Source organism: Ixodes scapularis, unplaced genomic scaffold, assembly GCF_016920785.2.
Source record: "Ixodes scapularis isolate PalLabHiFi unplaced genomic scaffold, ASM1692078v2 PGA_scaffold11__112_contigs__length_91849675, whole genome shotgun sequence".
NCBI classification, from domain to species: domain Eukaryota; kingdom Metazoa; phylum Arthropoda; class Arachnida; order Ixodida; family Ixodidae; genus Ixodes; species Ixodes scapularis.
This window is the reverse complement of record NW_024609837.1, coordinates 56,462,662-56,482,798: the sequence shown is the minus strand read 5'-3', so window position 1 is coordinate 56,482,798 and position 20,137 is coordinate 56,462,662. Positions and strand designations below refer to the sequence as shown.

The following is a 20,137-nucleotide window of genomic DNA, read 5'->3' as shown; positions in this document are numbered from 1 at the left end:
AAGAAGTTAAAAACTTAATTTTTAGTACTGTATTAACTGAAATAGCCAATCAGCGCTGCACTTAATTCATCTCTTAGCCATTACCATCCAATCCGAAGCCAACGAGCCAGCCTGACGCGCATGCGCACACGAGTCGAACCTCGATGCAAGGTTCGTCGAACTTTCCACTAAAAGTTCGAAAAAGTCGAACCTGGTCGAACTCGAACCGCGGCCGGTTCGCGACACCCCTAACCAGTAGTAAGCCCAGGACCAAGACGTCACATTTCGCGCGCTTTCGGTACCACGGGTCACCCTCGTCGGTGGAGGAGGTTTTCGCGTCGCCCGGTGAAAATATGATGCACTGATATTTAGTTACTCTCTCCGTGCCCGCTAGCTTGCCTGAACCCCAAGAGACGTGGAAACCGCAAAAAAGGTAGACACTTAAATATGATTGCAGGGCCCCTTTAAGGCCCGTTTACACTCTTGCTACCGACTTCGACCGAGAGAGACCAGACCGGTTTTTAAGCCTTTTGCGACTTCTTAGGACCGGATCCGTTGCAGCGGAGCTGGTCCTAAGAAGTCGCAAGAGGCTTAAAAACCGGTCTGGTCTCTCTCGGTCTAGCTCGGTCGCAAGAGTGTGAACGGGCCTTTATACTCAGTCTCACGATAACTTGGCGAACTGTGGAGGCTACGGCCAATGCGACCCAATAGGAGCGTTGGAGCGAGGCATTAAACACCACTCGGCGGGAGCATTTGTGTCACTGCGCCAAATGCGAGAGCCGGAGGAACCGGCTATCGTCTGCTTTCAAAGTGTCATCTGCTGCGAGACCTACCAATTTCAGATGAACGTCCACCGCCACAACGTTGTCGTTCGCTAGAGTAGCGAGTGCTTCGGGAGCAGTTGATGAGAAAGCATACGCTCAATTTAGCCGCAAATCTGGAAGGGATGCTAATTCCTGGTTGTTGTTTTGAATGGCAGCAGTCAACTACACGGCTGGGATCGTTCGAAAGCCATGTTCTTCCCGGAAAAGGGTTGATCCAAATGGAAATATCGTTGAAAAGGAACAGGTCTACATCTTTTTTCTGCGTCGTGTAGTGTTGCGGTCAGAAGAGTCTGTGCTAAGCGTGGCTTTAGTAGAAGAAATGGTATCGCGCTAGTCGCACTTACGTTTCACGTGGCTGTATATTACAGTGCTCACCCGTCCCGTGCAAGTGTTCGGGTAGCGCAGTTGGTTGAACGATTGATCGGCGGATTAGGCATTTGCCGTACCGAAAATGCATATCTCAATATTGTCTTTTTTGTTTCGTTTTTTTATATTTTTATATTTAACAGGGATGGAACTGCTGCGTCAATTGCGCCATTGTGCGCCTAATAACTTTTCATGCTTCACACTTATACCAAAGTATAAATCAGGACAAAATTGCACCAACCTGCGCCCAAACAGAAATTATAAACGAGCCTCGTCTAAATTAGCCGTCTCGCAGTTTCTGTTGGCAACGTTAACACCGGAACTTCCGGCCCAAATGGGACGCCAGTGGATCCGAATCCGAAGATCTGTATCTGAAGGCTGCTGCTGCTACACCTGCCGCCAACATTAGCTGCCGTTGCTGCATGCTCACCGTGCTTTTCTGAAGTCCTGGAGTCACTTCAGCTGAAGATCTGAATAGTGGTGCAAACCTGTCACTATTGCAATCCCGCAGCTCTCATTGTTCCGCCCCGCGGCCCCGTGCAAAAAACTTGGGAATAAAGGCGAGCGAGCAGTAAGGCGTATGACGGAGCAAGATACGAGCAGCCAGATCGTGATAGCGATTTGAAGATGGTATGCACAAAGTCAAGAGCTACCTCAAACGATTTGGCATTGATGTCACGAAAATTTTTGACAGCAGACTTGCCGCAAGCTGTGAAGTTTCATAAAGTTTACATGGAAATGCTAGAGGTCGAGAAGCAAGCCAACGAGAGGCAGAAGAGGAGGAACAGTGTGTGAGGGAAGCGAGTACGAAGAGAGCTCATCTTCAGGAAGGGGAGACGCGTTCCAGGCACCACCGAGAACGGTCGACTTCTCCGGGCTCCGCGAACCCCGGAGGAGAACGTGATCCTGGCGTAAACACCGCCCCGATCCGTCGGCCCGCCGCCGCACGTCCGCGGAGAGATCGGCGTCTCGTTCAACGAGCGGCGAATATCTGCCAGCCCTTTGCCCCAACATGGAGGTCGTCGTCGAGGGAGAAGTCGTCGCCCCGGAGGACCTCAATGCGGACTGAATCCCAGTCCATACGGCCAGAAAGAAGGCTCGACAGCCGAAAGTACCCTCACCGAAGCCATCGAACCCAGCCGAGCGTCTGGCTTCCCGCAGCTCGTCAAGGCCTGGCTCCAAACCGCGCCCGCCGCAGCTCCCAAGACTACCTAACGACGACTACAAGATCGTCATTCGTTCACGTGGTGTCCTCAACCTAAGCTCCATGAGCACAGGCAAGCTGCAAGACCTTATCTTCAACGCTGCCCAGACCAACTACGACGCCGCATGCGCCGACCAAATCCGAATCAACGCTACTCAAAACTCTATACTAATCAGCACTCCCTCCGTAGAGCGGGCGCGCACGTACTTCAACCTTCACACCTTATGCATCGGGGAGGAGAACTATCCCCTGGCCACATACGTGGCAGATCCTGCCAACACCTCACGCGGAATCATCTTTGATGTTCCAGAATACGATACACCGGACAACATCAGCCGATACCTAATCGACTACAATCACGACCTGGCTATTCTCCTTGCCCGCCGGATGGGAAAAACTAACTCCGTGCTAATAGTCTTCGACAGCCCGGAGGTGCCCCACTGGGTCAGCTACCACGGGGCCCCCTACCTCTGCGTACTCTTCAAACACAAGACTGAGGCCTGCAATATCTGCTGGAAGATCGGGCATAGGGCAGATGTGTGCCCCTCACCGAGAGCCAATAAGTGCCCACGCTGCGGAATCGACAATCCGCCCACTGACCACGACTGTGAGGTGAAATGCGCCGTATGCCGAGGATCCCACCCCACGGGTTTCCCGAGGTGCAAGAAACGCTTTCAAGAACACCCTGCCATTCGCCGCCGTCAGGCACAACGCCCGGTGGGCGATTTCAGCAAAAGTTCAACCCCACCGCCCCCTCGTGGCAGGTCCAGGGAACGCAAATCAGTACCCTCCGAGCCCGGATTCAGATCCCGGTCCCGTACTCGCTCCAGACCCCGACCACGATCCAGATCCAGGTCCAAACCGCGCCAGGTCCCGCACGACGAGCCGCCCCGACAACCAGCGGCCCCCAAACAGGTGCGCTGGGCTAATGTGGCCTCCGGCCCCACGAGTGGTGATGCCAGAGACAACGAGCTCGCGGCTCTACGGCGAGAGGTCCAAACCCTCACGAAATTAATCACTGCCGTTCTGAAGGAAAATACTGAATTACGAAACCTAATTAAACAGAAAGAGGTTACCCCTCCAGCACCCACTCCTATCCCTCTCCCACAACCCGTTGTGGTCGCCATACCCTCGCCTGATAGCGCCGCCCAGCCTACCAAGCGTAGAGCAATCGATACTAATGACGTCCAAATCGTAGACGAATTACGCCGACTCTCAGAGTCAATGACCGAAATGTCTCGCACTTTCAGTGCCAGACTGCAAACCTTAGAGCAAAACGTTCACAGCCGTTTTACGGCAATCGAAGGCATTGTTTCAAAGCGCTCCTCCGAATTGGCCCAACTCACCGGTCAAATGGACCAACTCACCAACCTATCATCCCAGGCGAGGTCCTCCAATCCTCCACCACCCCCGCTATCCGCACCCTACCTCCAACAGTGCATCCCTGAGTATGGCTTTACCTCTCCCCCCCCCCGCCACGCCTCAGTAGACACCAAACCACTATCTGGCAATGGAACTGCTGCAGCTTCCAACGGAAACGTGGCAATCTCCAACATTACATACAATCCCTCGAAACACCTTCCGATATCATAGCGATTCAGGAAACCCGCGGCCCGGTCAAACTTGCCGGCTATAGAACTTTCCAAAATCCTGGTAATAAGGAACCCAATACCGCCATCCTCACACATAGACATCTAACCGCTTCATACAAAAGCCTTGGTGGAGTTGACGTCGAGCACGTCTTCCTGAAAATCCTTCCGCAGTGGAAAGGCGACCCCCGTCTCTATATACTAAACGTATACAGCCCCCCGTCGGCTCGCAAACACAGATTTGCCGTTCTCTTTTCCCGTGCCCTAAGGGAGGCGGGTCCTCACGGCCTGGTCATAGTGGGAGACTTCAATGCCTCCCACACGGCATGGGGTTACAGGACATGCACTCCCAAGGGTCGGGATATATGGACCCAAGTGCAACAACACCGTATCACCCTGGTAACCGACCCCCTCCAGCAAACACGAATAGGTACCAGCGTAACGGTCGACACGACACCGGACCTAACGTTCACACACAACACAGCCCTCTTAAAGGGGCACTGACACATCAAAATCATTTTTTTTTTTATTATCCGAAACGGTCGAAAACGATGCCGGGACATTACCCTCAAAATTTGAAATTTGGGAATTCAGTATTCGTGAAGTAAAAAAACAATTTCCAAATGCCGAATTCGAAGTTCCCGCTCGATCGGCGCCGGTGCCTTGACGTCAAAAATTGCGGAGACCTGAGAGTCCCCTTTCCTGTCACCACTCCCTGCTGTTGCCATGGCGACCCAAAGCGAGGAGGAAAGGAGCGAGCGCCGGCTAGCGCCGGCGTTGCGGCGGACCGGTTTTGAGCGGTGTCGCCTGTTTTCCGTTGGAGGATACAAATCCAGGAGACGGCACCACAACGAACTCCCGATTTTTGGTATTTCAAAAAGAAGGGCCGTAGTGCGTTCGCAATTGCGTTAAAAAACATGTTTTAGGATTGCCGTCATTAAATGTTATAAAGATGCCGCCTACAAAGCTTCTAAATTTCCTGATTTTTGACGTCACCGATCAAAAGAAGCGAGGAGGCGAGAGGCGGGAAAATCAAACGCCAAAAATAAAAAGGCGCGCGTGCGCGCAGGAAAATTTTTTTTCGCGCTGCGGTTTTTTTTGCGTGTCTATGGCTGCAACTTGCATCGTTTTAGACAATAAAAATAAATACGACCTTTGGGGTGTCAGTGCCCCTTTAAACTGGCGAAATCTCGGAGAACCGCTAGGTAGTGACCACTACATACTAGAAACCACGGTAGGGGGGTGCCTTGGGAAATCCCGTCGCAACCGCCTCCACATTACTAAATGAGACGACTTTAGGGCCAGTAGAGAGGCATCTGCAACCGAAACCATTACCAACCTAGAAGAGTGGACCTTCACTCTCCTGACAGACATTCAACTGAACACCACGGACATCCCAGACGAAGTCCACTTAGAGGCAATAGACGCTCGCCTCCTTCGTCTCTGGGAGGCGAGGTTCAGCCTACATAAGCAATGGAAAACCCAGCGGCACAACCGCACGTTACGCCGCAAAATAGCCTACTTAGATAGAGAAATTTAACAATATTCTCTGAAGTTACTAACCCAACAATGGGGCCAGATATGCGACAAGTTGCAAGGGCAATTGGGGCTTAAGCGCACATGGCTTCTGCTTCGTCACCTCCTTGATCCAACCTCAAGCAAGCACGAGCAGCAGCATCGACTTAATACTTTCCTGCACCAATGGCCGGGGACTGAGGACGAACTCCTCCTGGAACTCCAATCGTGATACATGGGCATCCCCCGGACTACTTCCTTGCCCCCGTATGCAGGGTCCACTAACCCCCTCCTGGATTTGGACATTACGGTCCCCGAGGTTCGTGCGGCTCTGCTGAGTCTGCTTCAGCTCCATACCAACTCAACGCCCGGCCCCGACCAAATCACTAACAAGGCCCTTCGCAACCTGGATGACCCATCCATAGAATTGCTCTCACAAAATACATGAATGAATGCTGGGAAACAGGCAATCTTCCCCCTGCCTGGAAAACCGCAAAAATTATCTTTATCCCAAAGCCGGGTAAGACCCTCGCCTTAGAAAACCTTCGGCCGATCTCGCTCACGTCTTGCGCCGGGAAGGTGATGGAGCACGTCACCCTAAATCGCCTCATGGCGTTCGTGGAGGACAACCATCTCCTCCCTCCGCAGGTGGTGGGCTTTCGAGCCGGCCTCTCAGTCCAGGATGTGATGCTACAGCTTAAGCATCAAATCCTACAACCCACTACCTCTCGCAACACCCGAGCCATCCTAGGCCTCGACCTCACCAAGGCTTTTGACAATGTCTCGCTCGAGGCAATCCTTACTAACCTAGCCGCCATTAACCCAGGCCCCCGCATGTACGGGTACATCAAGGCTTTCTTAACTGACAGGCAGGCAACCATTACTCTAGGGTCCCTCACCTAAGACCTTTTCACCCTCCGCCGCATGGGCGCTGCCATCTTGGAATCACGTGATGCGGCCGCCATTAGGTTGCTTCAACTTGTTGCTCCGCTCTCCCGTCCGCGCCTTGGCGGATGCGTTGAAATCGTGTTTTTCGTCGCGTTTGACCGCGTCTCTTGCCTTACTCCGTAAAGTGTCGTCCGATACTCATACTTACCACGCAATTGCATTACATCATTATGCGCGCAACTTCTGTAGTTGATTTTGTAACACGTTTTGAATATTTTTTTACCGTCGGCGTGCGAAATACGTGTGAAGAGGTTTTATAGAAACAGGTATCAGCGTTAGCACTTGCGCACATTGAATACATATATAAGTTGAAGAGAGCCTCGAGGGTTCAAATACCAATAACTTATGAGAACTGAGGTTTTTGTTACTAATAAGGGCGGAACATTTGCAGCAGGAAGCCTAATGTTATTATATATATGAGTGCGCATTGGTGTCAAGGAACGAAACAAAAAGACTCAGCATAATTAGCCACGTGTTTTTCCTGAAAGCATGGTATTTTGTAGTTACAACAGATCGAAAACAGTTTCTTTTGATTACACTAGGGAACTTGTGGACAAGACTCGGGAACAAACCTTTTGTTTGAATTATTTTTATGCTAGAAATAATGGTACCTTAACATTAAGCACCTTGTTTGTTCGCAATATCACACCTATATCTGTTTTACGTTCTTAATCGCGTGTTTTATATAAGCATTCGCTTTATCGGTTTATTTATGAATTTTGCGGAACTGTATATCGTGCTTGGTCCCCTGTCCATAGTCTTTCAGTTGCTTGAGTCATTTTTTTAATATAACCATGTAGTTTCAATTAATTTATTTCAACACAAATATTCCAACTCCCCGCGTAAGAAACTGCCACAGACAGCTTGATAGTGCCTATGATTCACAAAATGTGACGCCGAAAAGAATCCTGCATGAAAATCACCCGTGTGCAGCCGGTGTTCGACTTCGAATAGGGAGTTACTTTCAGTAGATGGCGACGTCAAAATGTGCAAAGCGCCGTTTCAAATCAGTGAACAGCTTTCTACACAGTACCAGCGGGTGGCGCCTGGCGTTCGACTTCAGCCAAACTTATCGGAGATCATTTCTTTTGCGCTCTTCAATTTCATTCGGCAAATTTTACGAAAGATGAACAGCAGACTTTATTTCAAGTCTGGCATTCACTTATCTTACCATTCTCATAACTTGAGAACGTCGTAAGCAAATGTCCATATTACAAGAAGTTTATTTCATAAGGCCAATATCTTGAAATGCTGTAAATGAGTACTTTAGTTAAAGAAATTTTCTAGTCAGCCTAGACTAGTCTATCAAAATATTTCTTGAGCGCTTAATTTCTTTAAATAAAACAGACTGAGACAATATCACTTTTTTAGATTATCTACGTGATTAGATGAAACTAGTCATCATAAAAGACGTTTCCAGTCTCGAAGTTAGAAAAGGTTGGTGTACGGAAACCAAAACAGTAAACTTGTCATATTCTGATTCCATGGCGCGCCTCCGAGCGGCCACTCCTCAGGTAGCGAACGACTGGATGTCATAGAAAAACTGTACTTTTATATCCATAACAACCACCGTAAAAGACGGTGCTTCGTAGTAGCGCGTTACATGGTGATCCCAGATCGAACGAGTCCAAAACAAAAAAGGAAGAAAAACACACGGCACAGACTGATGCCAACGCGATGCGGCTAACCCTAGCAAGTCCAAACTCAACTAGATTGCAGTAACACCACACTCCCCGTCTGGTATCACGAGATACCACTATGACACCATAACGCAAAGTTTACAAACTGGACACGCACTGAAGTTTTTGGATCAGTCTTCTTTTGAGATGAGAAGGACAGTCTCAGTGACTGGCCGTCGGAAAGTTTTTAGTTCTCCTCTGGTCGCCGTCTTGATCTCGACCTTCCGTACTTTTCCGTCCGCACTCGGGAAAGTGTTCACAATCACACCCATAGGCCACTCGTTGCGGTGAACCTGTTTGTCCCTTAGGAGCACAATGTCACCTTCCTTGAGGTCTCGACGGCTATCCTGCCACTTGCGACGGCTCTGAAGCGTTGTCAGGAAGTCACGTCGCCAACGGTGCCAAAAGGAGTCTGCCAACCACTGCACTTGACGCCACTGACTTCTGTAGAGATCCTTGACGTTGAACTCGCTGGGTGGTAACGTGTCTCCACCAACCTTCTGGGTAAGGAGTGTAGACGGAGACAAGATGTCCCAGCATTCCGGATCCATCGAAACAGGAACAAGAGGTCTAGCATTTATGATTGCTGAAACTTCTGCCAAAAATGTCACCAGAACTTCATGGCTGAGACGGCTCGGTCCGTGTTCCAACAACATGGAATCCAAAATACGACGTGCGATTCCGATCATCCGCTCCCAAGCTCCTCCAAAGTGGGAAGAATGAGGAGGGTTGAACACCCAACTGCAATTTTGGCTTGAAAGGAATGCTTGTACTTTGTCGTTGTTGAGACCACTAGTTCTCAGGTTGAGCTCTGAACATGCTCCGACAAAATTGGTTCCACAGTCGGATCGCAGCTGTTTCGCAGGTCTTCTGAGTGCGAAAAATCTCCTGAGAGCGTTAATAAAACTTGAAGCATCCATGGACTCTATGACTTCAATGTGGACCGCCCGAATGCTCATGCACGTAAACAGCACAGCCCAGCGTTTGCTGCTGGCTTCTCCACCTCTAGTTCGACGTGCAGTCACGTTCCATGGTCCAAAAACGTCAACCCCCACATATGTGAATGCAGGTTCTGTACTGAGTCGATCAACTGGCAAGTCTGCCATCTTCTGGTCCAGCTGTCTTCCTCGCAGTCTGCAGCACATGACGCACCCGTGTATGTACGACGCTATGCAGCGTTTTGCTCCGATGATCCAGAAACCTGCGGATCTGATTGCTCCCTCAGTAATGTGTCGACCTTGGTGCTTGATCTGCTCATGGTAGTACCTTACAAGCAGCAAGGCGACGTGGTGTTTACCAGGTATGATTAGAGGTCTCCGCTCCTCTTGACTCAGCTGTGCGTTGTTGAGGCGACCACCGACTCTCAGCAAGCCCTTGTCATCAATACGAGGATCCAGTTTCCAAAGTGGACTTGATTTCTGGACTCCTTTCCCCTGTGACAAACACTCGAGCTCATTTGCATATGCTTCTAGTTGGACGGAGCGAATGACGAGATTCTTTGCAAGAGACAAATGCTCGACAGATAGCTGTCCTGATTGAAGGCCGCCACGTGGCAGGTCAGCTTCGTCGGCTCGAGAAGGGCACCGAAAGTTGCCAGCAGCACGTATGAGGTATGCCACTGCACGCATCAGTCTAGGCCAGCTTGAAAAACGACTGAAACGATTAGTCCCGAGTCCATTTGTGGTCACACTGGTGGCTGAGACGCTTGCTTCGGGCCGGATTTCGGCATCAGTGTTTGGGTCCATCAGCTCAAACTCGTTCTGCAAGACGCATGAAGACTCTTCTTGACGATTTAAGAACTCTGGACCAGTCAGCCAAGCCGTCTCCTGTAGCCGGGCTGCGGGCACGAATCTTGTAGCAAGATCTGCAGGATTTGCATCGGTCCGAACGTAATGCCATTGTTCTGGTTGTGAAGATTTTCTGATGCGTTCGACCCTGTTGCCGACATACACGTAAAATCTTCTTGTTTGGTTGTGTATGTAGCCCAAAACCACCTTGCTGTCGGTGTAGAAATGCACCACATCTAGTTGTGTGTCTATTTCTTTCTGAATGAGCTCTGCCAGCTCCACAGCCAGCACCGCACCGCACAGTTCGAGCCTTGGAATGGTGTGTTGTGGACGTGGTGCTAGCTTAGCCTTGCCCATTATAAAGCCGACATGACACGCACCATCCGAGTCTGTGGCTCTCAGATACGCCACAGCTGCTACAGCCTTGGTCGAGGCGTCTGAGAAGATGTGCACTTCCTTCTGCTGAGTCGTGCTAAGTGAAACGGCCGCATAAATGCGAGGCACTTCTAGCTGCTCGAAAGCCTGAAGGGAATCCTTCCAGTTCTCCCACTCTTTCCTCTTGTTTTCAGGAAGTGGGGAATCCCACTCGCAGGTTTCTGTGACGAGTTCTCGTAGGAGAGACTTCCCTTGTATGGTAACTGGAGCCACGAATCCAAATGGGTCGTACACGCTGTTCACCATTGACAAAACACCACGCCGGGTGAATGGTGTGTCCTGAACTGGAACGCTGAAGGTGAAGACGTCCTTCTTTACGTCCCAGCAAATTCCAAGACTGCGTTGGATCGGTGGAATGTCGTGACTCAGGTCGAGTTCCCTTAGATCTTTTGTGTGGTCCTCCTTGGGGAAAGCTTCCATCACTCTACTGCTGTTTGATACTATCTTGTGAAGCCTTAGGTTACAAACTGCCAACATTTGTTGCGTGCGTTTCAGCAGGTCGATGACACCATCTGCCGTAGGGAGAGACTTCAACCCGTCGTCTACGTAGAAGTCCTTTTCGACGAACTCCCTGGCGTCTTTGCCGAATTCTTCCTCTCCTTCCTGTGCTGTCTTCCGGAGTCCATATGTAGCCACTGCTGGTGATGGACTGTTACCAAAGACATGCACTCTCATCCAATATTCCACCACTTTGTCGTGGATGTCATTGTTGCGAAACCACAAGAACCTCAGGTAGTTTCGGTGGTCTTCTCGTACCAGGAAGCAGTAGAACATCTGCTGAATGTCCACTGTGACAGCGAAGAGGTCTTTCCTAAAACGAATCAGGACGCCCAGCAGGCTGTTGGTCAAGTCTGGTCCTGTGAGAAGAACATTGTTCAGAGAAGTTCCCTTGAACTGAGCACTTGAGTCGAACACGACCCTGGTTTCGCCTGGTTTGCGTGGGTGATACACACCAAAGATTGGAAGATACCAGCATTCCTCTTCTTCTCCTAGCGGTGGGGCTTCTTCTGCGTGGCCATTCCTGAACATCTTGTTCATGAATGTCGCAAAATGCTCCTTCATCTCTGGTCTCTTCTGCAGTGTGCGTCGCAGTGATGCAAGACGAGACTGTGCAAGCTCCTTATTATTAGGAAGCCGAGGTCTTGGCACGCGGAAAGGGAGAGGGGCTACCCAACTGCATGACTCATCTTTGAAGACTTCATTGTTCATGATGTTTAAGAATTTTCTGTCCTCCACCGATGGAGCTGGTTGGTCGTCGTCCTTTGTCGTCTGGAACAACGTGTCTGTCGTTTCTTCGACGGAGTAGTCTTTGATGGGTACACCTTGGGTAGGTGGTACATGCCGGGTTGGATTGACGGGACCAGTGAATTTCTCCTTGACAAGAAAATGGTTGCGGCATGGTTCAAAAAGGGAGGGTCGTCCATTTTCAAGCACATTGGTCTTGAAGTTGGTGACACAGTCCGGCTTGCGTGTGCGACCTAGGCAGACGTCTCCTATGATCACCCATCCTAGGTCTAGTCGTTGAGCGAAGGGCGCATCAGGAGGCCCATTGCACTGCTGACGCACCTTGTGGACTCTCAGGATGTCTCTTCCCAGTAGAAGCAGAATCTGAGCTTCCGCATCCAATGGAGGTATGAGGCTCTCTATAGCCTTTAGATGTGGGTGATGACGTGCAGCGTCTGGTGTCGGAATCTCGTTCCTGTTGTGGATCATCTGATTGCATTCAATCAGGGTTGGGAGAGGCAGTTTCACGCTGCCATTAATATTTGCAACCAGAAACCCAGAGGCTCTCCTTCCTGTCGTTTCTGCTGTTCCAGCACATGTCTTGAGGGTATACGGCGAACTCTCTCCCTGGACATCAAAGAGGTTGAAGAATTCTGTCCTTGCCAGTGACCTATTGCTTTGGTCGTCCAAGATGGCATACATTCTCACAGCCTTTTGAGGTGTGCTTGAGTGACACACACTCACCAAACAAATCTTGGAACAGGACCTTCCACCGTAACCTTCCCCACACACCTCGGTGCACTTGGAAGATACGTCAGGTGATAGTCCGTGATGAATGGTGTCGTCTTCGGGATCCTGTCCGAGGCTCGAAGACAAAGGTTTGGAACTGTCCGGGTGAAGCGGTCTGGTATGTTCAGTGCTGTCACAGTCGTCACACTTGATCACAACTTTACAGTCCCTTGCGAGGTGGTTTGTAGAGGAGCAACACCTGAAGCAGATCCCAAATTGTTTCAGCAGAGACTTGCGTTCTTGCAGTGGTTTCTCTCTGAACACACGGCACTTTCGTAGAGGGTGAGGTTTCTTGTGAAGCGGGCACTGTCTGTTAGGGTCCTCCATCCTCTCGGCTGTGGCTGGCGAATAATGGTCGACGGCTCCTGGAGTAACGTCGGTCGCATGGACTGAAACGGGCGTGTTTCTGAAGCCTTCTCTTGACGTGACCTTCTCATTCTTTGGGAACCTCGGAAAGGTGCTTCCCGTTGTGCCGAAAGCAAAGCTCGGGTCGTTCCGCATCCTGGCCTGGTCTCGGACAAACTTCGAGAAGAACGAGAAAGGGGGAAAAGAGACGTGATGATCTTCTTTGTACCTTGAGCCTTTCGAGATCCACATCTCTTGGAGACGGTGTGGCAACTTCTCCGCGATGGGGTTCACCCCTCTTGCCGTATCCAAATAGCTGAGTCCTGTCAAGTGGGGATCAGCTTTTGCGGCTTCCAGTTCCAGAAGCAGATCTCCCAGTTCCCGTAGTTTGTGAGTGTCTTTGTCGGAGAATTTAGGAAAGCTTCCGATCCTCTTGAAGAGCGCATCTTCTATTACTTCGGGTCGCCCGTAGCAGTCCTCCAGTCTTTCCCAGACTATCTCCAACCCCGCCGCGGGGTTGTCGACATGTACTGAACGCAGCCTCTTTGCATAGACCGAAGACTCACGGCCCAGCCAGTTCACAAGAAGATCTAACTCTTCATTTGCCGTAACTTCCAGAGTTTGCACCATACTTTTGAATGTGGCTTTCCATACTCTGTAATTCTCGGGGTGATCATCAAACTTGACGAGTCCTGTGCTGACCAAATCTCGACGGACCAGATATTTCAGCACACCACTCAATTCTGGGGCAACCTGCTCAGCAGGCAGTTCGTTTGAGCCATCGTGGACGGCAGCCTGATTGTGCACATAGTCTACAGTGCGCTGAGCACGGACTTCTGATACATCTGAGATGGTTCGGTCAGAGCGATGCTCCCCGCCGTGCTGTTCTGCAGCCGCTTGCAGGATTTCTGCTTGAACTTCCATAGCAGCCGCTTCCCTTTCCAGCTGTAGGATCTGTAACTCAGCGTCTAGTTCTGCTTTTCTGCGCTCGTTAGCCGCAGCCGCACTCTTCTCCTTTTCTTCGAGCCTTGCTCTTTCGAGTTTCATGGCCACTTCCTTTCTGGTGAAAGAAGCACGAGTGCGCGCCGCTGCAGCCTCGGCGCGTGCCCTCGTTGCAGCCGTGCTTGTCGTGGTCGCAATCGAGTGTTCCGAACGCGTCGATCCTCCAGAACGTCTCGAGCCGTGAAGTCGTGGCCCGGCAGACTTCGACGAGTGCTCCGAGTTAGCGTGTTCCAAGTCCCGAGACTTCGTGGCGCGGTCGGGCGTCTTTCCGGTGTCCATCAAGGCTTTCTGAACCGCGCGAGCTCTGTCGCGATCCGTTGTCTTCTGAAGGGCTAGCTCTAGCTGGCTTTGTTCCGCGTTGATCCCCGACAAGTAGGCCACGTAGCGTTCCGACAGCGCTTGGTAACGACCGTACTCTTTTCGGATACGGCCCGTCGCCGCTTGCTGCGTTTCGGCGTTTGTAGCCTGTTCAACTTCCCGAAGGTCGTTTGCGATGCCCTCCCAGACGCAGTCGAGCTTTTGACGTTGCTCGTCCCGGTTCGCTTCGTAGTTAAGCAAGGCCTTCTGCGACAACGTTTTTTTTCTTCGCGGTCTCGAGTCTTGTGGCGGTTGATCCTTTATGGCGTTCTCACTCACGTGACCAGCCGCCGAGTCCCCGTCCGAAGGGTCCATCTCGTCCAAGCCTGCGTGGCGGCGTCCCGCGTTCGAGTTCGAGCTGAACCGAGGTGGCGAGGCCTAACGTTCCGACGCGCTCACTTGGCGTTCACCGTCTTTTACTATTCTGATTCCATGGCGCGCCTCCGAGCGGCCACTCCTCAGGTAGCGAACGACTGGATGTCATAGAAAAACTGTACTTTTATATCCATAACAACCACCGTAAAAGACGGTGCTTCGTAGTAGCGCGTTACATGGTGATCCCAGATCGAACGAGTCCAAAACAAAAAAGGAAGAAAAACACACGGCACAGACTGATGCCAACGCGATGCGGCTAACCCTAGCAAGTCCAAACTCAACTAGATTGCAGTAACACCACATGTCAGTTCATCTGTTCTTGGTGATTCAGCAGATTGGTAATCATGTTGTCGACCTGCTTTTTCACTAAGCACTCATGCAATATAGTCTGTTGCAATATAAGATGATCAGTTCGATATCTGACTTGAGTGCGAGCTACCTACCTTCCGTACCGCTCGGTGCACACACAGTCAAAGCACTGCGGCAGGCAAGAGCGCACGCTGCAGGGGAAGCTTGTCCTGCTCTTAATTTTTTTTTTCTTCTTGAACTTAGTGTCCGCGGGTACGGCTGTAGACAACGGTACTCCTCCCTGTGCATCAGCGCAGTTGTTTCACCGCCGAAACTGGCCGCATTTAAGGATGGACGGAATCAGACGCATATAGTGTTCGTAAAAAAAAAGATCGCAATTTAGGCTCGAAACCACTTCGTGGTTTGCCAAGTGGCTCAATACTATTGTTTCATTCGCTGTGTGCTACTAGAAAGAAATTCATTTCGCAAAATTAATCGAAAGTGGCATGAAACAGCACCACGATCGCGTGCACGTTGAAACCGAAACCGACCAAATTGAAGCAACCTAATGGCGGCGATTGCGCCAGCGCCCTCTACCCGCCGGTCAGGCAACTACTGAAATGAAAAGGTCTATACAACTGGGAAGCTGCGGTACCCCCAAGGCTCCGTACTTTCCCCCTTCCTTTTTAACTTAGCCCTTTTACCCCTTCCTGCTAAACTTAAAACCCTTCCGGGACCTCATTATAGTCTCTACGCAGACAACATTACGCTGTGGATGGGAGGTGGCAGCGATGGACACATTGAGGCCACGCTACAGTCCGTTGTGGACATCGTAGCAGTACACGCGGGAGCGGCCAACTTATCTTGCTCTCCACAAAAGTCCGAACTCCTCCTACCGCGCCCCAGCAGAGTGGCCATGACCCCTCCCGAAATCAGGTTACAAGTAAACAACCATCTCATCCCTGAAGTTCCTACCATACGAGTTCTGGGCCTCTTAATCCAAAACAATGGCAAGAACGCACAAGCATTGCAAAAACTACAAATAAGCGCAGATCAAACGCTGCGACTCATTCATCGAATCTCCTCACGACATCTTGGCCTCAAGGAGCAGGAGATGCTTCGGCTGGTCCAAGCCTTTGTGATTAGCTGACTTGTCTTCTCCACTCCCTACCTTCCCCTACCGCGAGCAGAGCTCGACAAAGTTAACGCCCTTATTAGAAAAACCTACAAGGTGGCCCTCAGCCTCTCGCCCTCTACCTCCACCGATAGACTCCTTAAAGGGACCATGAAATGATTTTAATATCGAATTTCATCCACCGCATGTCGTAAAAGGTGTGAAAAGAAACACAAAAACACAAAAATAGGGAGCCAAAAAAAAATGATTTGCTATAGAACTTTTAAAAGAAAACTGGACTCTTTTGCGCCTTCTTTCCTTCGCCTTTTCCCTACGATGCATCCGCGGAAACGGAGCACATCAGCCGAATCCATGTCGCCTATTGGGTAAGAGCCTACCTCACCAGCACCGCGATCGTAAACAATAAATAGACGGTGAATGTTTCCTAAAAGTTTTGTTAAATAATATTCAGATCCACATTTTGTAGCGTAATTAGAGATGTGTGGCGAAAATTGCCAAATTTGATAATGCTGAGAGCCAAGCGCCATCTATCGTGTGGTAAACGAAGCAACTACTGCGCGTGCGCAGTAGGGCAGGGCCGGCTTCAGTTACTTGGGTCGCTTGGGTCGCGACGAACGTTTATTTCCTTTGCTTTCCTTCCTCTCAAAACTCTGACTGACTGAACGTTCATTTTTCTACGTGTTCTTCTCGCGCGTGCCGACTTCAAGCAGCAAGAAAAAAAGTACTTAAAACAGACCTTGACGAGCAAGAACGCTGGATCCGCAAACACTCGAGAAGAACGACAATGGCCACGAATCACCGACTCCGACGAAGCGAGCTGCACAGAATATAGGCCTAGCAGGCACTCCGACTCGGCGCAGCGTTGCTTCGTCGCAAGACCGTCTGCTTACGACCGGCTGGCGTGCTGAATGGAATATGCCCGCGCTACCCTTGTGGACCCTTCCCGTATTATAGTTTGATCGCTGACCTCAATTTTAGATTAAGAGGTGAGGTCAATCTCTTTCCCTTGTTTTCCGGGGCAGTGTTGACGAACACTCGTCGAAAAGGGACTCTCGTCGATTCTATATTCTTGTTTTGTGTGACATAAAGCTGAAATAAACGCCGTATGGATTACCTTCGTAACAATGTATGTGCACTTTGTTATTGGTATGCCATTTTTATTCTGACAGACTGCACGTCACTGTCGAGCTATAACAGTTCGTGGAAGGTATACATCCAATGCCGGTCCAACCTTTCTTTGCCGAGTGTCGCGTCAGTATCGAGTTGCAATCGTAAAAGATCGGTCCCGAAGCGCTTACCAACAGCGTGAATACAGCACTTTCATCAAACGCGCGCATCCGCTCCGAGTGTGAACAGGTATTTACGTGGCTCTTGCTGACACTCGTAGTTCAAACGTATCTTTTTTAACGTCGGCTCGCTCCTGCATCTCCGAGGAACGAAAAACGCCGCGGCAATTTGTTTCCATCTACGTCGCTTTGCAAACGACTGACACGGGACGCCTTTTACCAACAATGACAGTTGGGTTGACTTCTGGAGTCTTCACCGGAAGACTCGCCGCACTTCCCAACAGGCATACCGGGGTATAGGACCCCATGCTGTCGCTGTAGCGCAACATATCTCATTGAATTTCGCTCAGCTGCGATGCGCCGATTCATAAAATACGTTGGTGACATCAGCGCAGTAAAACCTACCGGCGCTTCCCAACTCGTCGCCGCTAACGCTCCCATTCTCCTACTGCCGAGAGAACTTCCGGTTCCGGAAACAGCGTACGTCACGGCTTGTTTTGCGGTCAGTTGGAGAGAAAGAAAAAGTCGATATTTCATTAATTTTTTGTGTAGAAGTTAATAAACCGAGACGAAAACGGATGCCTGTTCGGCATTCAGTGAACATTGACGGTTTAATGTAAAAGTTATCTGGCCGAGGAATTAGCTGAGGCCCATCTCACCGCACAATACGAACGGCTATCCACTACTCAGGCGGGCCGACACATCCTCACGTCGCTGCAGATTAACTTCCCATCCAACCCATCTCACAAATGCTCCCTACCCCTCGATATCCGCCAATCACTCCAGGTTTATCTTATCCCATGAAACATGCACCCTCAATATCACGAACAGAGGCGCCTTATATACGCGCCGAGGCCCTCCATAAGCGCCTCGGCGGCCGAGAGGACGTGGCCTACGTCGAGGCCGCTGAATACACCCGCCGAGAGGCGTTTGCCCTCTCGGCGGTTAACGATGCAGGCTCCCTTCTGACCTCCGCAACTCTTTAGACTACACTTTCAGAAGAGGCGGAAGAGTTCGCCATGGCTCTGGCGATGACCAACACCTCCGCCACCACAATCGTTAGCGATTCCAAAACAGCAATCCGTAATTTCATGAAGGGGCGAGTTTCCCCCTACACCCAACGCCTTCTCACCACACACCCTCCTCACCATTCTGTCCACCTAATCTGGACCTCTGCGCACTCCTCCCTTCCTGGCAACGAGGCCGCTCATACTTCCGCCCGAGGACTCGCCGACCGGGCTGGGGACCCCGCACCTCCTGGGATGGAGTTTCGCACGGCCCGGGACCGATTGGTCACCTTCCACGAGATCACAAGCCATTATCGAGTAAGGCGGCCGCATCTACCCTCCCCCACACCCTTCCCTGCCTCGAGCTCAAGCCACTACGTGGCGACAGCTCCAGACCAACTCATATCCCAATCCAGTCCTCTACTCCCATATACACCCAGGCCTCTTCACCCCTCTTGTGCGCTATGCCATGGGAGGGCAGACCTAACCCATGTCATTTGGAATTGCCCGAAGGACCCTTGGTCCGACGGGCCTGGCATTGCTACCCTGGGGCAGTGGGAGGCCACGCTGCTCAGCTCGGACCCGGTCCTTCAGGACAGGGTCACCCAACGGGCTGAGTGGGTCGCTGGGGTTCATGGACTCTTAGCCACCAGGCGGGGATAAGCTCCCTATCCTGCCCGCACAACAATCACCCTAAGACAAATAAAGTTTTTCCTTCTCCTCCTCAGGAAGAAGACCGTCAGCTTGAACAGCGCATCATCTATTCGCGGACTATGCTTGAGCATGCGCATGCACAATCGTTGATTGAATCGGGTCTCGAAAAAAAAGAAAAAAAGATAGAGTGGATTGAGTCTGGACAAGTGCTGTAGCGGAGGCTAACGCCCAATAGACGAAGTCCCAATAGATTTATATGAACAAGGACAATTATTATCTTACTCTAGTCACCAAAATAAAAAAAATTTTTGTACATGCATTTTTATTTTTAGTACACCTTACTAATCGGTGTTGAGCAATAAAAGCTATTTGTACCTGTTTATATTCTGTCCTCTTTCCAAGTCGGATTATCACGTATCACACTGTCGTGTGCAGTTTTGCTTCATGTTTTGCGCATTTTTGCACATAATTTTGTGAAAAATATTTTCACCTAAAAGTTTATTAAAGGTATTTGCATGCCATATTTTCTTTAATTTTGGAAACCAGCTATGACATTTAGCCTCTATTTCAACATTCTTGAAACTCGTATGCTGCTCCCAACTTGCTCCAAGACCTCGTGTTGCTCCCAGCCTGCTCCAAACTGCAGTTTTTTCTGCTCCCAAGATTGCTCCAAATCTGCTTTGCCCAGTTCCATCCCTGATTTAATGACGTTAAATATTTACACCGTCATCCAGTACTTTTGCAATGTTTTGGTTTCAAGGGGACAAAACACCTCGCGTTTTCTTTTTTTTTTTTTGTTGAATTGAGGTTTCCTTCAGAAACAAGCGCAGGTCGACCTGCAGAAGCTATTTTTGTTCCGAGGCCCTACTTCTATTATTATTTTGTTAAGTTCCAAATATCATACCGATAGGGATCGCTGCAGAAGACTGGTAGATATCAACAACTCGCGCGAGAGTGATTTTCCATGCAGGGGTGTGAAGGGGAGGAGAATGTAAATGATGAGCATTTACAGACTCCTACTCTCTGTTGCAAGTTGTTTTCAGTTTTTTTGTGGTTAGTTGACTGATTTGCACAACAAATTTGAACTTGAGAGTTACCTTGAGAATAAAGTTACCTTTTCGTATTTAGCACTGTGCTCGGATACCTTTCGGAGTTGAGAATTTCGATTTTTTTTCCATGGGACAAATCCACACGAAGAGAAGCATAAAAAAGATGTGTGCTTATCAGATTACCTTTCAAACCCTTAACGCGGCCGCCTGTACAGTGGTCTTTCTCGCATCAAAGGACCCATTTCAGTTTGATTGCTTGTGGAGAAAAGCACACAGATATGCGCCCAAGTTTCAGTGAAA

General features: G+C 50.2%; 1 protein-coding gene across 1 annotated transcript; it reads left to right on the top strand.

Annotated features, from left to right (window-relative positions):
• The first annotated feature begins 1,796 nt into the window (after positions 1-1,796).
• On the top strand, positions 1,797-19,294 carry LOC120836942. Its single transcript, XM_040206049.2, has 3 exons — positions 1,797-1,960; positions 2,259-3,288; positions 18,863-19,294. The coding sequence occupies exons 1-3, from the start codon at positions 1,797-1,799 to the stop codon at positions 19,001-19,003; spliced, it is 1,335 nt and encodes a 444-aa protein (XP_040061983.1). The 3' UTR covers positions 19,004-19,294.
• The last annotated feature ends 843 nt before the right edge of the window (positions 19,295-20,137 follow it).